This window comes from Aquarana catesbeiana, linkage group LG02, assembly GCF_042186555.1.
Source record: "Aquarana catesbeiana isolate 2022-GZ linkage group LG02, ASM4218655v1, whole genome shotgun sequence".
Taxonomy (NCBI): Eukaryota; Metazoa; Chordata; class Amphibia; order Anura; family Ranidae; genus Aquarana; species Aquarana catesbeiana.
Window position 1 is genome coordinate 577,029,385 of NC_133325.1, and position 26,874 is coordinate 577,056,258.

A 26,874-nucleotide genomic window follows, 5' to 3' on the forward strand; every position below is an offset into this window, starting at 1 on the left:
CCCCCCTGCAGTCTACATCACTGCTGCCATACTCAGGATGTCACCTCCTGCTTTAGCCATGTGTTCCCCCTCTTCCCCAGTCTACATTCACTGCTGCCATACATGTACAGAGGTTCTGCCCTCCTGATCCAGCCACGTGCTCCAGCTCTCTGCGATGTTCGCCTTTACCACACAACTGGATCTTGCCTCCTGATCAAGCTTCCACTCTGTCTTGCCTTCCTCCATACTCTGTATTCAGCGCTGCCATAGAAGGTCACCTCCTCCTTCTGCTCCCACTGTCTGCACACCTCACGGCTCTACCCTCTCTCTTCACTAGAGCCTAAACTACTGTACAAAGGAGGCATTGGGTAGCAAGGCGTGATGACAATACTGTCAGTTAAGAACAAGACTGGAAGCAACATCGGGTGGTATACGTCCACCACAATGTTAATTTGCATCAGAATCCCAGGGTTCTGCGGAACCCCATTTGAGAGACCCTTCTCTAGACAAACTGACTCACCTGACACCAAAGAGCAGTTTATCTCTGGTCTGGTGGCTCTGGAATCCAGCAATGAAGTTGGGAAAACCCTTCCTCCCCACTTAGGAGATCATCACAACGGATGCCAGCTTAAAGTCCAGGATGCCTTGCTGGTGCAGGGGACTTGATCGACAGGAATCATCTCCCCATCAGCATTCTGGGGCTCCAAACACTTTGACAGAAGGGTCACTCAATCAGGATACAGTTGGAAAATGCCACATCAGTGGCTGCACCAACCATCAGGGAAGATCCAGAAGTCTTGCTGTGGCAGGACAGGAAGAAAACATTCTGGACAGTGCAATGCTCCATGTTCCAGCCTTGTGAGCTGTTCACAATATGGGTGTAAACAATTGGCAGGCAGACTAGCTTGCTTAAGCTCCTATCCTAGGGGTAAGGTCCCTACACACAAAAGTGCTCCATGACTTGTGTCACTGGTGGAAGAAGCCCAGCTATGCCACAAGATTGAGATGAAGGGCATCCTGGAGATCCTCATCACTTCAAACTGGCCTAGACAAATGTGGTCCTTCGACCTGATCAGGCTCGTGGCAGAGCCACCCTGTGGGCTTATCCAGATCTCCTGCCCAATGGACCAAGGTGCTACCCTGCTTCACTGTTTCTGGCTTTAACGGCATGGCTGTTGAAGCCCAAGTCTTGAGACAGAGGCCTCTCTGTATCAGTGATTGCCACGCTTTTAAGGAAATCCACCTTCCATAAGGTCAATCATTGCACATGAAAAGCTTACTTCTCTGGGTGCAAGGAAAGAAAATATCACCTTAAATTTCCCGGCAGTGGATCAGTGTGCAGTCTATCACAGGAGCCGGTCTAGGAGGTGGGACTTTGTTACAGCGGACGCCGAACATTTCGGATCCAAGCACCATGAAACAGCAAGAGATCGCTGCTCTGCGTGACACACACATACAGGTGGAGAGGAGGGAGGGAGGGAGGACTCTGACAGGGGTGCATGGGGATGACTTATAAATTTGATTATATTTAACACCCCTGCCTTAAACCCTCCCCCCTTTAATGTGTGGCACCCAGGGCGGACCACACCGCCGTTAATATGCCACTGATTTGGTGAAGGCCAATAAACAGATTTTTTTGGCACGTACAAAAATGCTGTTTGTTTTTTTTTTTTTTTATTTTTTTTTTTGTTTGGCTCTGAACTTGATAAAGAAACCAAAAATATACAAAAGACTATACATACCTGTTTAGGCTTGGTTCACACTTATGCAGGTGGTTGTGGGTGTAGGAATCGCACCTGCAGCCAAAACGCATGAGGTTGCCATTCATTCTTAATAGCCACCCCACGCATCTAAACAGGCAGTGTGTTTGTGGGAAATTGCATGGTGCAAAACACGCCACACGATTCCCCCTGTGGCTCTGGTTTTAAAAAGGTGCGGTGACCTTTTTCCTGTGCCTCCCGCAAATACAGTAGCCTATTCAGGTGAATGGGCTGCTGTCTCAACACAAATGCAGGCCATGCCAACCGCAAAGATGTGAACCTAGCCTAAATAGTAATTTGTGTTTGTTTACAAGACTTTAGCTGTAAATATCACAGATGTTGCCAATATTTCTGCTATTAAGTTTGCACATTGTTGAGAGCATGGTGTTCCTCCTTCCCTTTTTTTTTTTTTTTTTTATTTTTATTTTTTTATTTATTTTTTCTTTTGTGTCATTCAATAGGCTTTTTCAGATGATATGTTATAATAATTATGCTTGCAGTGTGTATGTACTGTAATGTAACTTGCCCTATCCTAAACTATTTTGTGCTTAGTGTTCAAATCTTTATTTTTTCTCTTACCACTGTATTTCAGACATCTGATCGATCTCCCCGAAATCAGAAAGGTAAATATGATTTTCAGTTTTGCTTTGATGGGTTTCTACAGTCTGAAGCATTTTGATTTCCTGGTAATGCAGCATCTTGCAATGCAAACAGAAATGATTGTAAGATACCTGGCAGACACCTAATGATATTTAGCATCCCACTTTGTCACCTGCTGATCAACTATTTGAGATGATAATTGTATTAAAGGTGCTTGACTATATTTGGATGTTACGTCCTTAAAAACTAGTGCTTTTAAAAGGTACACTGCCTGAAATAGGTTTTTGCCTATTTTAAAGTGCATACATATTGGAGCAATTTTTGTTTGAATTCTATGTATTTATTTAAAGCTGAAATGTGTGTTTGTGTGTTGACATTTTTGCAGATTTATTAAAAAAGAAACTGAAATATCACATGGTCCTAAGTATTCAGACCCTTTGCTGTGACACTCATATATTTAACTCAGCTGCTGTCCATTTCTTCTAATCATCCTTGAGATGGTTCTACACCTTCATTTGAGTTCAGCTGTGTTTGATTATACTGATTGGACTTGATTAGGAAAGACGCACACCTGTCTATATAAGACCTTACAGCTCACAGTGCATGTCAGAGCAAATGAGAATCATGAGGTCAAAGGAACTGCCTGAAGAGCTCAGAGACAGAATTGTGGCAAGGCACAGATCTGGCCAAGGTTACAAAAAAATTTCTGCTGCACTTAAAGGGGTTGTAAAGGTAATTTTTATTTTTTTTTAAAAATAACTAACATGTCATACTTGCCTTCACTGTGCAGCTCGTTCTGCACAGAGTGGCCCTGAACCTGCTCTTCTGGGGTCCCTCGGCGGCTGTCTCAGCTCCTCCCCGCAAGAAATAACCACCTTAATGCGAGCTCCCACGCATGGTGGTTAGTTGTTGCGGGCGCGCTCCCGTGATACAGCCGGCGGCTATAGCCGCTCGCTGTATCACTCGGCCCCGCCCCCCCGGCGTGTCGCGTCATCGGATGTGATTGACAGCAGCGCGAGCCAATGGCTGCGCTACTTTCAATCCATTCACTGCAGCCAATCAGCGACCAGGCTGAGCTGCAATAGAGATGACGAGAACGAGCAGCGGAGATTCGAGGCGTCGGGTAAGTAAAACGGGGGGGCTGGGGGCGGCGGTATTGTCAAAAGTTTTTTCACCTTAATGCATTAAGGTGAAAAAATTTTTACCTTTACAACCCCTTTAAGGTTCCTAAGAGCACAGTGGCCTCCATAATCCTTAAATGGAAGAGGTTTGGGATGACCAAAACCCTTCCTAGAGCTGGCCGTCCGGCCAAACTGAGCTATCGGGGGAGAAGAGCCTTGGTGAGAGAGGTAAAGAAGAACCCAAAGATCACTGTGGCTGAGCTCCAGAGATGCAGTCGGGAGATGGGAGAAACTTGTAGCAAGTCAACCATCACTGCATATGATAGAAAATATGTAGCGCTACCTCAGTCCCAACATGACAAACATTATTGATTTAATACGTCCAAAATAAAAATAAATAGGTAAGGCTCCGTACAACAATGTGTACATGTAGAGTGCAAAACCAAAGGAATAATTCAATTTCACACCCAGTATAGTGGAGAATCCAACTTCACATGGCACAGTGTACTCAATAAATCATAAATAGTGTCTCCAAAATTATCCAATCAATATTGCACGTGAAAAATAACCGGATACTAAAAAATCATAATAATGGCATCCATGTTCACACATGTGCGATTCACAGACGTGATAAAGCAGTGCAACTTCTCACAATTTGACAAAGTGCAATGTGCGTGATCCAAAAATATAACCAAAAAAACCCCATAACCATAAAGTAAACACTTCACAGCTATAACCTTCAAACCAAACTTGCAGCATGTAGTGAATATTACTAAAATTGATAAATTTCACAAGTATGCGATTCACAAATGCAAAACTTAATGTGACTGGGAAAAATGTAAAATTACTAAAGTGCAATATGCATATAATAATAATAATGAAATTCATACCAAATGTAATGTGCAAAGATTCCTCGAGCATGCAATTCACATATCTAGTAATTAAATATAACAAACTTATAATTACTAATAAAGTGCCACGTGTTAAATAAATAAAATAATGTTCAGTGAAAAAATATCATTTGTATTGTGAGTTCATATCTTAAAAAAAGTGATAAAAAATAAAAATATTCCGGTGTAATCCAACGACATATGAGTGCGGCTTCTAATAACGCTCCCCTAGCCTCTCACCTGTAGTGGCGGCCCCCAGATGGGCCGAATCACGCTTATACCCACAGGTGGGAAGGGATAATATATCTGGAACAGCTTCCCTAAAATGCAGCTCCCGATCAAGATGTCAGCTCCCTTGAGAGTGGGATTGGAGCAGGATGGGATGATATTCGCCCTCACTTCATCAATAATCTAAAATGGATGTATAAAAGAAAGAAGACTCCATAGTGTAGTATGTATTAAAATAAGTTTAATGATCAATAGCATCACTTACATAAAAACAGCGATGAACAGCAGAGTACAAAGCTTCCGGGTTCGGCCGTACCCTAGGAAGCGACGGCACCTGGCTCCTCCTACCCTGACGCGTTGCTTCACACCACGTGACTTTATCAAAGGGATACGGAGCCAGATGCCATATAGCCAGAATTGCTGTCATCTACCGGCCCCCTGGACCAGTATCAGCCTTTCTTGATGACTTCTCTGCCTGGCTACCCTACTTTCTCTCTTCTGAAATCCCCACAATTATTCTTGGGGACTTCAACATCCCTGTTAACACTAACACTACTATTACTTCTAAACTTCTCAGTCTAACCTCATCGCTTGACCTGAAGCAATGGATACAGGCTCCTACCCACTCCAACGGCAAGACCCTTGACCTTGTCTTCTCCTACCTGTGCATTCCCTGCAACCTTTCCAACAATCCATTCCCACTCTCTGATCACCACCTTATTAGTTTTGCTCTCTCCCTGTCTTCCACCTCTTCTCCCTCCAACCGCCTAACAGTTAAACGTAGAAACCTTCGCCACCTCAACCCTTCTCTTCTCTACTCTGCTACTGATCACCTCTATGACAAAATCTCACCTCTGTCCTGCCCCAACCTAGCTACTTTCATCTACAACAGCTCACTGTCTTCCTCCCTAGACAAGCTTGCCCCCCTCACTACACACAGAATTAGGCCCCGACTGCTACAACCCTGGCAAACAGATGACACCAGAAGTCTCAGAAAACGTAGCAGTGCCCTTGAGCGCCTGTGGCATAAGACTAAGACCCAGGAAGACTTCACACAATATAAATCTGCCCTCCTAAAATACTACTCCTGCCTTAACACTGCCAAACAGACCTACTTTATCACACTCATTAACACCTTTTCATCCAGTCCACGTCAACTCTTCTTTACCTTCAACACTCTACTCTGTCCTCCACTGCCTCCACCCACCAACTCACTCACTGCCCAGGAGATTGGCAATTACTTAAAAACTAAGATTGATACAATTCATGAGATCACCAATGCGCAAAAACCTCCCCCATGCAACACCCCATGTCCACAGATACAATCATTACTTTCCTCATTCAACCCTGCTACTATTACTGAGGTTGCTAAACTTTTATCTAACACTCATCTAACCACCTGCCCCCTGGATCCTGTTCCCTCGCAAATGCTACGCTCACCCTCTGACTCGATTCCACACTCTCCAACTCACATTTTCAACCTCTCCCTCTCTTGTGGCATCTTCCCAAACTCTCTAAAACATGTGCTAGTCACCCCCATACTTAAAAAGCCCTCACTGGACCCCACCAATCTCAACAACTTGCGTCCCATCTCCTTACTCTCCTTCTCCTCCAAACTTCTTGAAAGACTGGTCTACAACTGACTAAGCGACCATCTGACCATGAATAAACTTCTTGATCCCCTTCAGTCCGGTTTTCACCCTCAACACTCCACGGAAACTGCTCTCCTTAAACTCTCAAATGACCTACTAATGGCTAAAGCCAATGGACACTATTCTGTACTACTTCTCCTGGATCTCTCTGCTGCCTTTGACACAGTGGACCACCCCCTTCTCCTCAAAAAACTCCACTCCTTTGGTCTCCGTGACTGTACTCTTCCCTGGTTCTCATCCTACCTATCCCACTGCTTCTTCAGTGTCACTTACAACTCTACTTCCTCCTCTCCTCTTCCTTTCTCTGTTGGGGTCCCCCAAGGTTCTGTTCTTGGACCTCTCCTTTTCTCAATCTACACCATCTCCTTGGGTCAGTTGAATTCCTCCCACGGCTTTAAATATCATCTCTACGCTGATGACACCCAAATCTATCTCTCCACCCCCCAGCTCTCTCCATCTGTCTCCTCACGCATTAGCAACTTACTAGCAGATGTTTCAGCCTGGATGTCACATCACTTCCTCAAACTCAACCTATCCAAAACCGAGCTCATGATATTTCCTCCCTCAGGTGCCACTTCCCCTGATTTCCCTGTCAGTATCAACGGCTCAACTATCAACCCATCTCCCCATGCCAAGGTCCTAGAAGTAATCCTGGACTCTGAACTAACCTTTCGACCCCACATTCTATCACTATCCAAAACTTGCCGCCTCAATCTCCGCAACATCTCCAAGATACGCCCCTTCCTAACCAATGTCACCACAAGCTTCTAATCCACTCCCTGGTCATCTCCCGCCTCGACTATTGCAACTCCCTCCTCATTGGTTTACCTCTAAATAGGCTATCCCCACTTCAGTCCGTCATGAACGCTGCTGCCAGGCTCATCCACCTCACAAACCGCTCAGCGTCTGCTACACCCCTCTGCCAATCCCTCCATTGGCTGCCACTCAGTCACCGAATTAAATTCAAGATACTAACTATAACTTACAAAGCCATCCACAACCTGGCCCCCAGCTACATCTCTAACCTAGTCACAAAATACCAACCTAATCGTTCTCTTCGCTCCTCCCAAGACCTCCTGCTCTCAAACTCCCTTGTCACCTCATCCCATGCTCGCCTTCAGGACTTCTCCAGAGCCTCCCCCATCCTCTGGAATGCTCTACCCCAATCCGTCCGTTTTTCTCCTACTTTATCCACTTTCAGACGATCCTTGAAAACACATCTCTTCAGAGAAGCCTATCTGGCCCCCACCTAACAACTGTACATTTATCTTCTCAATCAGCACATCACCCACAGTTATTACCTCTTGTATCTCTTGACCTTCCCTCTTAGATTGTAAGCTCTAAGGAGCAGGGCCCTCTGATTCCTACTGTATCAAAGTGTATTGTATTTGTACTGTCTACCCTCAAGTTGTAAAGCGCTACGTAAACTGTTGGCACTATATAAATCCTGTATTATAATAATAATAATATGTAGCAGCCGCTGTTACAGCAGCAGCGAATCATCGGCTTAGCCGCAGCCTGGACACATCATAAACAACCAGGAACATCATCATTACATTGTATATCATACAGAAAATAAAAAATAAAAAACGGAAAAATATATAGCTTCAAATAAATTTAATACAAATAAATATTAAAACATTAAAAAAAGTATTGCAGTTTCTAAACGGCCTAGTACAGATACACCATCTAGTGGTGAAACACTCTTACTACAAGAGGGAAAATATATATCTAAAACCAACCAACGGGAATCAGTCTAATAGGGGATAATTGGAAAAGGAATATAATTAAAAAGCCTAATGCCTATATGCCCTCCGGTGGTGAGGCTATATCACTACAAAGAAAAGGACATAATATATCTAAATGGGACATATGCAGGGAATAAATCCCACACAGTCAGATGATAGCTAAATATCAATACGGCTGTATCTCAATACAATAGTGACATCAAATATTAGAATATATATATATCTATATCTCTATATCTTATAAAATTCAATCCAGAAAAAATTATTAATGTGCCCTCTGGCACAGAGGGACACATTGATGTCTTCAAGAAGATGGTTCTGAAGGATCTACAGGATTTAAAAATTAAAGTGTTTAACCCAGGAAGTATAAAGAATGGTATAAAAAAACTGGAAGCCAGAAAGGACATTGTAATATGACAAGCCGACAGAGGAGCTGTTGTTGTTCAATCTAAAGCTGATTATAATGAGGAACTTAACCACTAACTAAATGACACTGGAACTTACCAGGTGTTATCGAGTAACCCAACAGTAAGGTATAGAAAAGAGTTGGCTAAGGTCATACAGAAGGGATCAGAAAAGGGTTTGCTAAACAAAAAAGAAACCATATATCTACAACCCAAAACGTGCAGAGTACCTGTGATTTACATGTTACCTAAAATCCATAAAGATAAACAAAAGCCCCCAGGGAGGCCTATAGTAAATGGGATCAATTCGGTGGGTACACGAATTGGAGAATATATTGATTGGTTCCTGCAACCAGTAGTTAAGAGGACAAGATCTTATCTAAGAGATACAAAACATCTCATCCAACTTCTGAATGATATTACCTTGAGTGATGATTCTGTATATCTGGCAACTGCTGATGTTGCATCCCTCTATACAAGCAACCAAATGGGCACTTTAAAATTTAAGTAGTTTGAAGTGTATACAGAGGAGATTCCTATTGGATTGTTTAAAATTCAGTCTAGATTCCAGTTTTCTTTCTCGAACATCACGGGACACAGAGCCACAATAATAACTGATGGGTTATGTAGGTACCACTAGGTATTGGACACTGGTCACACCCTAATCAGGAAGTTCAACCCCCTATATAATCCCTCCCCTTACAGGGATACCTCAGTTTTTACGCCAGTGTCTTAGGTGTTGGACGTGTAAAGATGCCCTGTGCTGAAGCTCCAAATATCCTGATATCCTATACTGGGGCAAGCCAGGCGAACCGGATCCATTCAAAGTGTCTTTTCGTGGCCGAATTGGATGGTACCCGGGCCTCGTGTCTGAAGAAACGAGGTTTTACCTGTAACGCTTCTCTTTTTAGAGAGCTGGACCCCGCAGATCAGAAAATGGGTTTAAATCTCCTAATTTCTGGCTGGGTGCTTTACAGGGCCAGAACTGTGGATCCCCCTATTCGTAGGGGGCCCCAGTCTCTGACGGTTTTTTCAAACGGAGCCCACCGTGAGAGGTGAAGATTGGGTCTGTGTATACAGAATCCAGCGGCTGGATAAGGTAAGAGGAGATTCCACAGAATTTTGGGATTCTAGTGAGTTTTCTCCTTTAAGGTAAATGCATGCTATGCCTATTGTGACCACCGGGGGCTGCCAAGAGCACATACCTTCTCATGCTGATTTCTGTCTCAGCGTTCGACGCTGCACAGGCTCTTCCGACCGGCTCCAGGTAGGATGGATGGGGGGTTTTCTCATCTGGGATTTTCCCCCCAGGCTAGGGGGAGGCTACAGGTGTGCTGTAAGGCGGTTTTACACTGCACTGTCACCGCCGCCATTGCAATGCAGGCCCCATCACTGCCGGCCTCCTCCTCCTTCCTCCACCACCAGCCTTCCTCCATGCTTGTCCCGGAAGGGTCGGCTCGCGCGGGAAGCGCTCGTCTTTTGAAAACGGGGGGGGGGGGGCGGGGCGTCAGCGTGCTCAAACGCCCACAGTGCCAGAAGCATGGCTACTTAAAGCACACTGTACAGGTGCTCTGAGCCTTTGGAGGGACACAGAGCTGACGGTCGCACGTAAGGTGGGACACAGGCATTCTCCTAGGCTGCATTTACTAAGGGAACACCAGACTGGGCATTTGGTAGCAGGGCTTTGCCGGACTACATCGCTCAGCAGTCAGTGTTCATTTTTTGGATACCTCACACCTTGTTGCTTTGCACTATGGGTAGAAGAGGTTCAAGTAACCCCAGAACCAGAGACACTAGGGGATCTCGGTCAGGTTCTGAGGACCCCCTGTCTGTTACACCCTCCCCCTCTGAGGGGCCAGGGACGACTGGCCAGGGAGAGCCGTTGGGGTCAGGGGCTGTACCTGCTTCTGGCACTTCAGCCCCTGTATACATTACGCAAGAGGTTTTTTCCTCAACCATTACTGGGTTAGAGCAAAGATTAATGGCCGTGATTACATCTTCACTCAGCGGAAGAAAACTTACTAGGCCTTCCTCTGTTTCCCAAGACCCTCAGGCAGAGGAGCTCTGGGATAAAGGAGATGAATCCCTTTCAGAGGATCGGGATGGGACCGATGATTCCTCTTCGGAGGAATCCGGTAGAGAGGGACCCTCTTCAACTTCCCAAGAGGAGAAAGTCTTAGTACAGATCCTTACTGGATTGGTCCGCTCCACATTTAAGTTGCCCGTACCTGAATCTGTTAAGGAATCCTTCTTCTTTGGGGTTGCTGAAACCTTCTCAAACAGCGCATGCTTTTCCTGTTCATAATTTACTTGAAAAGCTCATTTATTCTGAGTGGGATCACCCAGATAAGCGTTTTCTTCTGCCGAAAAAGTTTTCTACACTTTATCTAATGGAAGAAAAATTTATTAAGATGTGGGGAATGCCGGCCATTGATGCGGCCATTTCCTCTATAATTAATAGCCTGACTTGTCCTGTAGACAACGCTCAGATGCTCAGGGATCCTGTGGATAAAAAGATGGAATCCTTATTGAAGGATTATTATTTTTTCCTTAGCAGGATTAGTGGCTCAACCTGCTATAGCAGCGATTGGAGTCTGTCTATATTTAAGAGACCATGTTAAACAGGTCATCAAGGTGCTACCTGAACAGCAGGCCCAGGGGTTCGCTAACCTTCCTGCGGCCTTATGTTATGTTGTTGACGCCATCAGAGATTCTATCATGCAAACCTCTCGTCTTTCACTTGCGTTGGTGCATATGCGTAGAATCTTATGGTTGAAAAATTGGTCAGCCGAAGCACCATGTAAGAAGCTCCTGGCTGGGTTTCCTTTTCGTGGTGCAAGGTTGTTTGGAGAAGACTTGGATAACTATATCAAGAGAATCTCTTGTGGGAAAAGCACTCTCTTACCTGTTAAGAAGGGTAAGCGTCCCTCTTTCAAACGGACTCTTTCCCCAGTGCCAGGGACATCAGCCACCAGGCAGTCACGACGGCCTCCTCCGTCTGGGGCAAGAAACAAGAGTCAACCCCAGGGACAAAAGAAGTCCTTTGGGAAGAAGTCTACTGGACAAGACACTAATGCCTCTTCATGAAGGGGCGCCCTCGTTCGAGTGGGGGGAAGACTGATGCAGTTCTCAAAGCTCTGGCAGGAGGACTTCCAGGACAGATGGGTAATCTCCACGGTAACCTTAGGATACAAGCTGGAGTTCCAAGAATTTCCCTCTCCTTGTTTCCTCAGATCAAGTGTTCCCAGAGACCCAGAGAAGAAGCAGTCGCTCCTTCTAACGTTAGAGCGACTTTTGTCGCAAGAGGTCATTATGGTGGTTCCCAAAAAGGATCAAGGATTGGGCTTCTATTCCAACCTTTTTACGGTCCAAAAACCAAATGGGGGTCAGACCCATTCTGGATTTAAGAGATCTGAATCGATTCCTAAGGATTCCTTCCTTCCGCATGGAATCAATTCGGACAGTAGTCTCCATCCTGCAGGGAGGAGAATTTTTGGCATCGATAGACATCAGAGATGCATACCTACATGTGCCCATTTTTCCTGCTCATCAGAAGTTCCTGCGCTTTGAGGTAGGAGGGCGCCATTTCCAGTTTGTGGCTCTACCCTTCGGGTCGAGTGTTCACAAAGATCTTGGCTCCTCCTCTGGCCAGATTAAGGACTCGGGTATAACTGTCATAGCATACCTAGACGACCTGCTCTTGATAGACCGGTCCGTAGCCTCCTTGAACGTAAACTTGAGGACCACGGTCAAGTATCTGGAACATCTAGGTTGGATCCTCAACCTAGAAAAATCTTTCCTAAAACCAGTAAGAAGACTGGAGTATTTTGGTCTGATCATAGATACAAGCCAGGAGAAGGTATTTCTTCCTCAGGAAAAGATCACTGCATTAAGGGAGCTGATTCTGACAGTCAGGACCAAGAAGGGTCCTTCTGTCCGTCTTTGTATGAGACTGCTAGGGAAGATGGTGTCTTCATTCAAAGCAGTTCCCTATGCTCAGTTCCATTCAACACTACTGCAACACAGTATTCTGTCGGCCTGGAACAAGAAGGTTCAGGCATTAGACTTTCCAATGCACATGGCGCATGCGGTGCGTCAGAGCCTCAATTGGTGGCTCATACCCGAAAACCTGCAGAAGGGGAAATCCTTTCTACCGGTTACCTGGACGGTGGTAACAACAGATGCCAGTCTGTCAGGTTGAGGAGCAGTTCTGGAACAGTCTGCGATCCAGGGGCTATGGTCCAAGACCGAGAGGACCTTACCCATCAACATTCTGGAGATCCGGGCGGTATACCTAGCCCTAAAAGCCTGGACCATCAGGCTACAGGGTTGCCCGGTCAGGATCCAGTCCGACAATGCCACATCAGTGGCTTATGTCAATCATCAGGGAGGCACCCGGAGCCGAGCTGCTCAAAAGGAGGTGACCCAGATCGTAGTCTGGGCAGAGATGCATGTGCCATGCATATCGGCAGTTTTCATTCCAGGGATAGAGAACTGGCAGGCGGACTATCTAAGTCGCCAGCAGTTACTCCCAGGGGAATGGTCTCTGCACCCCGACGTCTTTTGGGCCATATGCAAAAGATGGGGGGTCCCAGATGTAGATCTCTTTGCATCCCGATTCAACAAAAAGATAGACCGATTTGTGGCAAGGACAAAGGATCCTCTTGCATGCGGGACAGATGCGTTGGTGATTCCGTGGCATCGGTTCTCACTGATTTATGCATTCCCGCCTATTCTGCTACTGCCACGACTCCTTCGCAGGATCAGGCAGGAAAGGAAGTCGCTGCTTCTGGTGGCCCCCGCTTGGCCCAGAAGGACTTGGTATGCAGAAATAGTAAGGATGACGGTGGGTTCCCCGTGGACCCTACCGGTACGCCCAGACCTGTTATCTCAAGGTCCAGTGTTCCATCCTGCCTTACAAACGTTAAATTTGACGGTTTTGGCTATTGAAACCCACGTTCTGAAGAGTCGTGGGCTTTCGGGGCCTGTGATATCTACCTTGATCAATGCAAGGAAGCCAGCTTCCAGAATGATTTATCATAGAGTCTGGAAAGCTTATATATCCTGGTGTGAATCCAGGGGTTGGCATCCCAGAAAATGTGATCGGTAGAATTCTTGATTTTCTGCAATTGGGATTAGAGATGAAGCTGGCCTTGGGTACCATCAAGGGCCAGGTCTCGGCCTTATCAGTATTATTTCAACGGTCACTTGCTTCGCATTCTTTGGTCCGAAACTTTATGCAGGGAGTGACGCGTCTTAATCCTCCGGTTAAGGCGCCCCTAAACCCCTGGGACTTGAACTTGGTTCTGTCTGTGTTACAGAAACAGCCTTTTGAACCAATATGTCAGATTCCTTTGGTCTTGCTGACAAGGAAGTTAATTTTTCTGGTAGCCATTTCTTCTGCTAGAAGAGTATCAGAGTTAGCAGCTCTTTCCTGTAAAGAGCCTTATTTGATTGTACACAAGGATAGAGTGGTACTGCGCCCTCATCCTAGTTTTTTACCAAAGGTGGTTTCAGAGTTTCATCTAAACCAAGACATTGTTCCGCCTTCCTTTTTTCCAGATCCCTGTTCTCCGGAAGAAAGATCACTACATTCTTTGGATGTAATAAGAGCAGTGAAGGTCTATCTGGAAGCGACTGCTCAGATTCGCAAAAGGGATGTTTTGTTTGTGCTGCCAGAGGGTCCCAGTAGAGGACAGGCAGCGTCAAAAGCTACCATTTCTAAATGGATTCGACAATTGATCATTCAGGCTTACGGTTTGAAACAGAAGATTCCTCCGTTTCAGATCAAGGCACATTCCACAAGGGCTATTAGTGCTTCTTGGGCAGTGCATCACCAGGCCTCTATGGCTCAGATCTGCAAGGCCGCAACCTGGTCTTCAGTCCATACATTCACCAGATTTTATCAGGTGGATGTGAGAAGGCATGAGGATATCGCCTGTGGGCATAGTGTGCTGCAGACAGCGGTACAAGGTCCTCAGGTCTGATTGCACCCTACTTGGTTGTGATTCCCCCCCCCCCCAGTTGGCATTGCTTTGGGACATCCCATCAGTTATTACTGTGGCTCTGTGTCCCGTGATGTTCGAGAAAGAAAATAGGATTTTTTTATAACGGCTTACCTGTAAAATCCTTTTCTTTCGAAGGACATCACGGGACACAGAGGTCCCGCCCCTCTTCTAATACACTTATATTGCTTTGCTACAAAACTGAGGTATCCCTGTAGGGGAGGGATTATATATGGGGTTGAACTTCCTGATTAGGGTGTGACCAGTGTCCAATACCTAGTGGTACCTACATAACCCATCAGTTATTACTGTGGCTCTGTGTCCCGTGATGTCCTTCGAAAGAAAAGGATTTTACAGGTAAGCTGTTATAAAAAATCCTATTATTTCTGGCATAACAGTATTTATTATAAACAAATCTGCGCAGTTGCGATGGGTGCTAAGTATGCGCCCAGCGTTGCTAACATTTATATGTCAGAATGGGAGGAGGAAGTATTATACAGCAATTTACCACACCAGCTAAAATTATTTAAACGCTTCATAGATGACATTATTGTTATTTGGAGTGGAAGCAGAGAGAGCTTAATGGATTTCTGTTTTAATCTGAATACCAACAACAGAAACATAAAACTCACTTGGGAAATTAGTGATGAGAAAATCAACTTTCTGAATCTGGAAATAAAGAAAGAAGGAACCAAGCTAATTACCCAGACCCATTTCAAAACTGTAGACAGGAATAGCTATTTGCCTTTGGATAGCTGTCACCATTCGGCTTGGCTAGATAACATAGCGAAGGGCCAGTTGGGCAGATTGAGGCAAAATTGCACATCAAAAGACACTTTCCTCGAACAAGCCAAGATGATCGGCGAGGGATTTATTCAGAAGGGATATCATGTTGAATTTATTGAAGAAAAAATAAAGGATGTTGCATCATTGGATCGAGAGAAACTAATACAAGATAACACCAAGAACTTGACTTATGAGGATAATATGTCTATTATTATGGATTTTAATACCCAATATAAACAGAGAGGATTTTTAGAAACCATTGGAGCATTTTAAAGACAGATCGACATTTGGGCACTATCTTGCCAGATATACCTAAATTTGTATATAGAAAAGTGCCCACCTTGAGGGATCGTCTGGCCAAGAATGTCCTGGACCCTCCAGAGAAGAAAAAGTTCTCTTTCTTTGAAGGTAAGGGATATTACCCGTGTAAAAACTGTTTTGCATGCCGACATACGAAAGAAAATAAGAAAAAGAAAGTCAGCTTTACCTCAACAGTAACATCACAGAACTACATGATAGAAGATTTTATCTCATGTAGAAGTGAGGGAGTTGTCTAATTAGAGTGCCCCTGCCGCATTCAATATGTGGGTAGGACGAAGAGAGCACTTTGGAAGAGGTTGAGGGAGCATGTCCAAAACATTAAAAAAAGCTTTGCTAAACACAGTTGATCCCTCAACATTGAAAATTTGTGGGATAGAAAAATACAAACCCCATTGGAGGGGCGATAACAAAATTGTCAAGATTAGTCAGGCTGAGTCGAGATGGATTTATGAAATACGCACTTTATCGCCATCAGGACTTAACGTAGAATTCGATCTTAATTGTTTTATCTCTAATTTTTAATTATGATGCTAATATTTTATATTCTACTTTGTCGTGGGCATTGGGGCAGAAGGTTACATTACAATTAGTCATAGCCCGTGGTTTGGTACTGACTTGGCATTAGTAGTTTTAGGTATTTTCATGAATAGAATAGGTACTGACTTGGCATTAGTAGTTTACGTATTCTCATGAATAGATTCTTCCTGTATGCGAGAATAGGGTACCTAGGGCTGCCTATTTTTAACAGTGTCTTAAGGCATTTTATCTTAAGTTCAAAAAATAAATTAATTCTTTCTGGGTTGAATTTTATAAGAGATAGAGAGATATAGAGAGATATAGAGAGATATAGAGAGATATAGAGAGATATAGAGAGATATAGAGAGATATGTGGTATATTCTAATATTTGATGTCACTATTGTATTGAGATACAGCCGTATTGATATTTAGCTATCATTTGACTATGTGTGGGATTTATTGCCTGCATATGTCCCATTTTTAGATATATTATGTCCTTTTCTTTGTAGTGATATATCCTCACCACCGGAGGGCACATAGGCATTAGGCTTTTTAATTAATTTCCTTTTCCAATTATCCCCTATTAGACCTATTCCCGTTGGTTGGTTTATTTAGATATATATTTTCCCTCTTGTAGTAAGAGTGTTTCACCACTAGATGGTGTATCTGTACTAGGCCATTTAGAAACGGCAATACTTTTTTTAAAATTTTTTAATATTTCTTATTTTTATTAATTTATTTGAAGCTATATATTTTTCTGTTTTTTATTATTTATTTTCTGTATGCTATACAATGTAATGATGATGTTCCTAATTGTTTATGATGTTTCCAGGCTGCGGCTAAGCCGATGATTCGCTGCTGCTGTAACAGCGGCTGCTACATATACTGGCTATATGGCATCTGGCTCCATATCCCTTTGATAAAGTCACGTGGTGTGACGCAACGCGTCAGGGTAGGAGGAGCCAGGTGCCGTCGCTTCCTAGGGTACGGCCGAACCCGGAAGCTTTGTAATCTGCTGTTCATCGCTGTTTTTGTGTAAGTGACGCTATTGCTCATTAAACTTATTTTAATACAAACTACACTATGGAACCTTCTTTCTTTTATACATCCATTTGAGATCATCGATGAAGTGAGGGCGAATATCATCCCATCCTGCTCCAATCCCACTCTCAAGGGAGCTGACATCTTGATCGGGAGCTGCATTTTAGGGAAGCTGTTCCAGAGATGATATCCCTTCCCACCTGTGGCTATAAGCGTGATTCGGCTCATCTGGGGGCCGCCACTACAGGTGAGAGGCTAGGGGAAACTATCACCGTGGTCACTACACATCGCACTTGGGAACAGGATTGGATGAATTATTCATAAGACGTTTGTTTTTTCCATCACTGCACCAGCACTTTTTTATTTTCTTAGAAGATTTTTTTTTTTATTTTTTGGGAGCGTTAGTAGAAGCTGCACTCATATGTCGTTGGATTACACCGGAATATTTTTATTTTTTATCACTTTTTTTAAGATATGAACTCACAATACAATTGATATTTTTTCACTGAACATTATTTTATTTATTTAACACGTGGCACTTTATTAGTAATTATAATTATAAGTTTGTTATATTTAATTACTAGATATGTGAATTGCATGCTCGAGGAATCTTTGCACATTACATTTGTTATGAATTTCATTATTATTATTATTTGCATATTGCACTTTAGTAGAAATTTTACATTTTTCCAGTCGCAGTGAGTTTTGCATTTGTGAATCGCATACTCATGAAATTTATCAATTTTAGTAATATTCACTACATGTTGCAATTTTGGTTTGAAGGTTATAGCTGTGAATTGTTTACTTTATGGTTATGGGGTTTTTTAGTTATATTTTTGGATCACGCACATTGCACTTTGTCAAATTGTGAGAAGTTGCACTGCTTTATCACGTCTGTGAATCGCACATGTGTGAACATGGATGCCATTATTATGATTTTTTAGTATCTGGTTATTTTTCACGTGCAATATTGGATAATTTTGGAGACACTATTTATGATTTATTGAGTACTCTGTGCCATGTGAGGTTGGATTCTCTACTATACTGGGTGTGACATTGAATTATTCCTTTTGGTTTTCCACTCTACATGTACACATTGTTGTACGGAGCCTTACCTATTTATTTTTATTTTGGACGTATTAATCAATAATGTTTGTCATGTTGGGACTGAGGTAGCGCTACATATTTTTTGACATCATATGTCAAGTAAGGTTATGTGAGTATACCATTTATGTTGGCGGCTCCTTGTCTATTTTGTCCTATTGTGGTTTTTGCGCATTAGTTATTGTGTATATATACACTCAACCATCACTGCAGCCCTCCACCAGTTGGGGCTTTATGGCAGAGTGGCCCGACAGAAGCCTCTCCTCAGTGCAAGACACATGAAAGCCCGCATGGAGTTTGCTAAAAAAAACACCTGAAGGACTCCAAGATGGTGAGAAATAAGATTTTCTGGTCTGATGAGACCAAGATTAGAACTTTTTGGCCTTAATTTTAAGCAATATGTGTGGAGAAAACCAGGCACTGCTCATCACCTGTCCAATACATTCCCAACAGTAAAGCATGGTGGTGGCAGCATCATGCTGTGGGGGTTTTTTCAGCTGCAGGGACAGGACGACTGGTTGCAATTGAGGGAAAGATGAATGCGGCCAAGTACAGGGATATCCTGGACAAAAACCTTCTCCAGAGTGCTCAGGACCTCAAAATGGGCCAAAGATTTACCTTCCAACAAGACAATGGCCCTAAGCACACAGCTAAAATAACGAAGAAGTGGCTTCACAACAACTCCATGACTGTTCTTGAATGGCCCAGCCAGAACCCTGACTTAAACCCAATTGAGCATCTCTGGAGAGACCTAAAAATTGGCTGTCCACCGTTTACCATCCAACCTGACAGAACTGGAGAGGATCTGCAAGGAGCAATGGCAGAGGATCCCCACATCCAGGTGTGAAAAACTTGTTGCATCTTTCCCAAAAAGACTCCATGGCTGTATTGGATCAAAAGGTTGCTTCTACTAAATACTGAGCAAAGTGTCTGAATACTTAGGACCATGTGATATTTCAGTTTTTCTTTTTTAATAAATCTGCAAAAATGTCAACAATTCTGTGTTTTTCTGTCAACATGGGGTGCTGTGTGTACATTAATGAGGAAAAAAAATTAACTTATATGATTTTAGCAAATGGAATGCAATATAACAAAGAGTGAAAAATTTAAGTGGGTCTGAATGCTTTCCGTCCCCACTGTGTGTGTGTGTGTATGTATGTATGTGTGTGTGTGTATATATATGTGTGTGTGTGTGTGTGTATATATAATTTTAATATAAAAATATGTGTGTATGTACAGTTACTTGGTACAGCTTGGACCAATTTAAGTATTCATGGGTCATATCAGGCCAATTCCCTGATGAAGCTGTCGGCACTGCTGCTTCAGTGATTGCCACTAGTTTCCAGGTCCAGCTGTCCTGCTTGGTGAGCACAGGTCGCCTGCTTCGCATGTGCGCCATTCAAAAACACTTTTGCATTTCTTTATCGTACATCACGGGACACAGAGCACCATAATAATGACTATGTGGGCTATACGCTTACCTTTAGGTGATTGGACACTGGCAACCAATAGTAAGATGGTTCCTCCCATATAACCCCTCCTATACCGGAAGCACCTCAGTTTTTTCGCCAGTGTCTTGAAGGTGATGGTCATGGTTGTTGAAGCTCTTCAGATTCTTCAAAAATGTCCCACTGAGGACATTATAATCGGATCTATTCGGATGGCATAACAAAAGCTAAAGTGGATGGTACCCGAACCTCGGTTCAAGAACGAGGTGTTGCTTGTAATGTGTCCTATTTGGGCGCTGGACCCTTGTTAAGTTGGTATTCCTGGTCAATCTTGCCCAAGGAAACCAGAAAGGGTGCTTTACGGGTCCAGGGGTGTGGACCCCAAGATATGGGGGACCCGGTCCCTGAAGGTCCTTAGAGGCGCTACCCGCCGTGATGGGGGAAGATTGGGCCTGGCAAAACAGGCTCTGCTGCTTGGGATGGTGAGTACTCCCTTTGGGAATTTTTTTATTTATGTATATATTTTCCTCTGAAACCTGCTGGTAAACCTTGAAAACTGTGATAAAAAATAGAATAAAGAAAATCTGCTGCGCCAACCCAAAACATCAAGCAGCCAACACCACCAATTAGACTAATTGTATGAGTAAATGTGAAAAAGAAAAAGTGTAGCGCTGTATTGTGCTAATAAAACATCAATGTGAACATTCTGTATAAAACACCGTGTATATATCTGTACTGGGTTCTGCTGATCCCGCAAAAAATAACTAGATGGAATAATCATACCATGTTTACAGAAATCTGGTGGTGTAAAAAATCATTTATAACAACATGCTGTATAGTGAACAATAATGTGAACTGTGTGTACACAGTAAAATGATCCCAAACCCTCAAATCAAAACCAACATATATAGTATAAATTGGGGTGGGAATAAATAGCAAGTCTCTGGGGTATTGAACAGTTCATTCAATCGAACAGAAATATCCTGGAGCATGGATGTAAATCTCACAGTGGTATCTATTCGTGTCCCCAGTAGACTCTTCAAATACTCAGCAAGGCAGAGAGTAATATAAAATCCCCTTACCGGACGTGGTGGACTCACAGGCCGTTGGCGGCGAGTCGTATAGGCTTACACCGTTAGTACGGTAGGGTTACAGCTGTCCTTGATCCATAGTGAAGGGTCCTAGATGGGTCCCCAATCCTGAGCGGTACCACGGATTCTTCCTCCAACGATCGTTTGATCTCATTCAAGTGAGACAGAGGGAGAAGGAGAAAAAAGGCTCAACATAGTATAAAATCCGGATAACCAGGAAGTTTTATTGCATTAATTAAAAAATTCCAATAAAAAATCGGGTTAAAACAAAGTTCATATGAACAAAATTGGTGAGTTTAGCGCAGTAATCAGATGGCTGTGGTAGCGTCATACACCCGACGCGTTTCGTCTACCAAGACTTCAACTGGGGTGAAGCTAACCTCTCATCTGCTGCGCTATTTATTTAAAAGTGCTGGAATTTACATCGGGGACACCTGTGCGGCGTGACTTCCGGGATTTGTATCATGTGAGGGTTTTCCTTAGTCAGCTGACTGTCCGTCTAGCCTATCATAAGGGATAGGCTAGAATTTTTTCCTTGTCAAAAGAAGTTTGAGTATACAATGTTATAAAGATACATAAATATACATAAAGTAAGTTTACAAGGATCTATAAAGTAAGCTCATTGTTTTACAGTAGGGTTTATATAGGTAAATATCATGAAATTTCAAATATTAAACATTGGGTTCACGTAAACCTAAATTAAAGATATATATCATTTCCTTAGTTACTTTTGTAGGTATTTAAATGATTTATACCTACTATACATATTGTTTACAAGTAGAGTGTATATAGGTCAAATAAGTTCTGATAATGAGCTTTAATCGTAAGGTGGAGAAAAGGAAAGAGAGAGAAGAAAAAGGGTTGAAAGGTAGAGGTATGGTCCACAAGGTTGTCCCGCTCGTCAGTTTATTATTCTTTTTAGTTCTCTTTGAAGCCTTAGAATGGGTGTCTCTGTAAGTCATTTAATCTGTTACCATGGCAACAGGACAGAGTCATTGAAATTTGACAGGAACTGTTGTTTTATCCAAGGATGCCAAAGTTTTTCAAATTTTGGAATTTGATTTTGATCGATGGCTACCATCTTAGCATGGGACATTGTATTATTCATTCTGTGAATTGTTTCTGCTAGTACCAATGTAGGAGATTTCCATGCCTTGGCCACTGTTTGTTTTGCAGCCGTTATTAGTTGGATCATAAGTTTGAATTGAGAGAGTGTTAACCATTCCGGTTTTAGATTAAGTAAAGTTAAATATGGATCTGGTTGTATTATTTTTTTAAATATTTTAGATGCAATCACGAAGACTTCCTTCCAAAAGGTTTGGATTACTGGGCACGTCCACCATATGTGTAAATATGTGCCTATTTCTGGGCATCCTCGAAAACAAAGAGTTGAGGTATTAGGTGAATATTTTGCCACTCTAGCGGGTACAAGGTACCAGCGAGTTAGGACTTTATAATTTGTCTCTAGTGCCAAGATGTTGGGTGAAGATGACTTAGATGTGAGCCATATATTAGACCAGTCCGTGTCTTCTAAAGTTCGTCCCAGGTCCTCCTCCCACCTCTGAACGTAAGAGGGTCTATTAAGATTTGCTACTCCATATAATTGATTATAAAGTGATGAAATTGTACCTTTAGCAAATGGATCTTTTGTACAGATTGATTCAAAAATGGATAATTGGGATAATGGTGTATCCCCCTTTAGGAATGGTGTATAGAAATTTTTGATTTGGAGATATCTAAATATCTCAGAGTTTGGTAGATCATATTTTTCTCTAAGCGATGGGAATGAAAGGAATGATTTAGATGCTATGAAGTCATTTAGTGTCTGAATGCCTGATGTTGTCCAAGCTTTAAAAGAATTTGGGTAGATCCATGCCGGATAAAAGGCCGGATTTCTGATAAAAGAAAGGAGAGGATTGTGTGGAGATTGTAACTGATATTTGGTTTTTAGTTTATCCCAGAGAGATAAGAAGTGTTTAGTTATGGGATTATGAATTTTAAAGCGGTCTTTAGGATCAAGCCATAATAAATTTGATATTAAGAGGGTCATTTTCTGAAGCCTCTATAAATACCCATAATGGGATTTCCTGTTTTGCATGGTATTTGGACAGACTGGCCAAATGTGCTGCTCTGTAGTAGTTAGTAAAATTAGGGTATCCCAGGCCTCCTTTATTTTTGGGAAGATGTAGTGTGTGTATAGGTATACGTGGTTTAGAAGAGCCCCATATAAACGAAGTTGCTCTTTTTTGTACTATACTCAAAAAATAGGAAGGAATTGGAATAGGGAGGACTCTAAATAGATAAAGCAATTTGGGTAGAATAGTCATTTTGATTGCATTAATCTTCCCTATCCAGGATAAAGGAAGTTGCGACCATTGTTTTATTAGATTTGTGATCTGTCTTAATACAGGAGGATAATTGGTTGAGAATAAGTCAGAATGAGATGCTGTTAAATGAATCCCAAGATATGGGATTGATTTTTCTGCCCATGTGAATGGGAGTGCAGCCCTAGCCGGGATCAATTCCATGTTTGTGAGTGAAATATTAAGCACTAGGCATTTCTTAGGATTAATCATAAGGCCGGATAGGGCTGCAAATCCATCAAGAGCTGGTATTAAGTTAGGACCAGAGACCTGTGGTGATGATAGAAAAAGTAATATATCGTCTGCAAATATACATAATTTGTGTGTAATACCTCCTTCTTCAATGCCAGTTATAGTTTGGTTTGTTCTGATATATTGGGCCATGGGTTCGAGTATAAGGGCAAATAATAAGGGAGATAACGGGCAACCCTGTCGGGTACCTCTTTCGATATTAAAGGCTTCAGATTTGTATCCAGCATATTTTATATAGGCTTTGGGTTTATTATATAATGCTTTGATCCATGTTAAAAAGTGGGGTCCAAAACCCCATTTTTGTAATGAATATTGCATATATTGCCAGGATACTGTGTCAAATGCCCTCTTAATATCGAGAGATAGAAAACATAAAGGGATTTTCCGTTTTTTAGCAATATGTGCCAATAACACTGCCCTGCGTATATTATCGCCTGCCTGTCTATTTGGTATGAAGCCTACTTGATCTCTATGTATTAATTTTCCTATAATGCTATTGAGGCGTTTTGCTATTATTTTTGCTAATAATTTAATATCGAGGTTTAACAGAGAGGCCGATAATTCACACAGGAAGTATCATCAGAAAGGGGTTTTGGGATCATACAAACAATTGCCATTAGTGTTTCTTGCCGAAAAGAATGTCCATCTAGAAGTTTGTTAAAAGTTTTAGTGAGAATGGGAGAGAGTATTTCTGAGAATGTTTTATAGTATAAAGCCGAGTAGCCGTCTGGGCCTGGTCTTTTGTTAAGTTTTAGGTCTTTTATGGCGTTAGCAACTTCATCTATAGTTATAGGCTCATCCAAACTGCTTTTTTGATTCTGAGATAACTCAGGTAAGGTTATTTTTGAGAAGAAGGATTCAGCTTCTGTAGGATTAAATTCATTGTTTGTCTTGTATAAAGTTGCGAGATGTGAGTGAAATTTATGGACTATTTTAACTGGATTACAAGTGTAAACATTTTTTGATAATTTCAAACGTATTGGTTTGAAAGATTTGTTAGTTGAATTTAATGCCCGAGCCAAATATGTACCTGGTTTGTTTGTATTCATGTAGAAATTGTGTTTGGAGCGTTTGAGGGATTTATCAACTGACTCAGTGAGAAATAGATCGTATTCCAATCTAGATTTTTCCAGATGAGACTTTGTACTCTGAGATGGATTATCTTGAAATGATATGTAGGCTGCATTAAAATTGAGTTCTAGTTTTTTTGCTAGATTTTTGCGTTCCCGTTTAAATAGTGCCATTTGTCTTTGTATTGTACCACGCAAGACAGGCTTATGAGCTTCCCACAGTGTTATTGGGGAGATGTCTGTTGTATTATTAATTGATATGTATTCCTTTAAAGCTTGTTCAATGGCCATCTGATGTAGTGGGTGTTTGAGCATTATGTCCGGTAAGTACCACGTTGGGTCATGCGCTTTTGGTATGGCTGAGGCTATAGTAGTGTATACTGCATTATGGTCAGACCACGGAATCGGAATTATATCTGATGCAATAATTTCTGGTATCATTCCTATTGTTAGAAAAATATGATCTATTCTGGTGAAGGTTTGATGAGGGTGCGAGAAATAAGTGAATTTCTTTTTCATTGGGTTACTTTCTCTCCATGAATCTACTAGATTGTATTTGGAAAGAAGTTGAGAAAAAGGTAATCTAGAGGTTATTTTGGATGGTGTAAAAGGTGATTTATCTAGAAATGGGAGGAGGACCTGGTTCGAATCCCCACACATTATCACTGTTCCTATTTTGTGTGTATTAATCACTTGTAATATATGTGAGAGGAATGGTGTAGGTTGTTTGTTAGGAGCGTAGTAGGAAATCACCGTGATTGCTGTATCCATTATATAACCCATGAGTATCAGGTATCTACCTTCTGGGTGAAATGCAATTAGAGTTCCCCTTTGCTTGGTACAGGCAGAAGCCGTGTAAATTTGTTGATAAAAAGGATAAATATATTTTGGAGTAGAATCTTTGGTGAAGTGTGTTTCTTGGAGGCATACTATGTGAGCCTTCTTGTTATGGAAAGTACGGAAGGCTTTGGTCCTTTTTTGAGGGACATTTATTCCCTGAACATTCAGGGAAAGTATATTCAGTGGTGCCATGGCAATAGATCAAATAGTTTTGACTTACTTTTTGTTATGCAGAACTGACTGCGCAGATCAACCTGTGTGGACTGAAGAGATGAATAGATAGAAAAGAAACCAGTGAATTCTGGAGTAAAGAGTAAACAAAAAACATATGAGATTAGATGATACATTGTATAAATTATTTTTTGCAAGTAATCACAATTTACCCGTGAAAGAGAATAAATATCTCTCTCAGGGGAATAAGTGCCTTCGTCACACTCCCACATAATATGGTTGGAAGAATGAGGAGGGCTAATGGGGGTACACGGATCTTCCGCTTACAGGAGAGAAGTGCTATGTCAAAAGACATCAAAATGATGTTTCATTAATTGGAGTGCAGAATATAGTTTTTGTTGAAATTATTTATTCCAGGGTGGTTGTATATGGTTAGTCTTGCCCTAGGCTAAATAATTCAGTTAGAAAGGTACTGTTAATAACTTTGGTATTGATGAAGATAGTTTGAATTATTTGGGGATTTTAACCCTTTTAGAGTAAACAGTTACATATTTTATTCATATGTAACTGTTTAGATATGTTAACTCATAAAATTGAGGTTGTATTGCTTCAGATTAGAATAAACAAAAACATTCTAGGAACTAGTTAGGTAATAATATATTTGTTTTAAGAAAAGAAAGAAAAAGCTTCCATTACTTCTGGATTATTGAACATATTTGTCCTAAAAAGTAATAAATCTATTGTTATTACCTGATAATATATAACTGAACAAGAATTTCCTTATTTCACTTATATATTCTAAGGCTATATGAATCAGAAGTAATAAGAAATATAACTGGAATGTAACATGATCCCATACAGTGTGTGACTATCAGAATGCAGTTACATTCAGTTATAAATATAGGTTTTTTATAGAGAACCATCTCTTAGTATAATAAATGAAGAGATATCAGGAATTAGGATGTCAGTCCATTGAATCTTCTTGGTCCATGGATGATGTGGCATAACGGCCTCTTTTGTGAGAATGATGATTCCCATTTTGTTCTGAAATTTTCTGGGTGCTGCCTGAAGGTGAATATGACGCCATTTTTCTGCATGTGGGAGTGTTGCTGCTTGTGGGTTCTGTCAGATTTAATTTTAAAAGGGTTTGTTGTAGTTCATCTGCTGATCTGCTTCTGTAAATTGTACCTTGGTAGTTAAATCTGACTGAAAAGGGGAAGCCCCATTGATACATAATGTTGTGGCGTTGCAGTTCCATTAGTTGGGGTTTCATGGATCGTCTTTTAGTAATAGTAAGTTGGGATAGGTCAGCAAAAATTTGATAATTGTGTCCTTGAAAATTAAGTTCTTTTTTTTCTCTTGCAGCAATTAGTATTTGTTCTTTCGTTCTGTAATAATGACATTTTGTGATTATATCACGTGGGGGTCCATCTTTCTTTTTGGCTGTGAGAGCTCTGTGTACTCTGTCCAGTTCTAAACGTTC

The 26,874-nt window shown here is 41.9% G+C and overlaps 1 protein-coding gene across 1 annotated transcript in view; it reads left to right on the plus strand.

Annotated features, from left to right (window-relative positions):
- Positions 1-26,874, plus strand: part of CNKSR1 (connector enhancer of kinase suppressor of Ras 1) — a 144,344-nt gene that overhangs the window by 87,085 nt on the left and 30,385 nt on the right. The window contains exon 13 of the mRNA XM_073616135.1: positions 2,332-2,362. Within this exon, the coding sequence (XP_073472236.1) occupies positions 2,332-2,362 (31 nt within the window). The remainder of the gene's footprint in view (positions 1-2,331; positions 2,363-26,874) is intronic.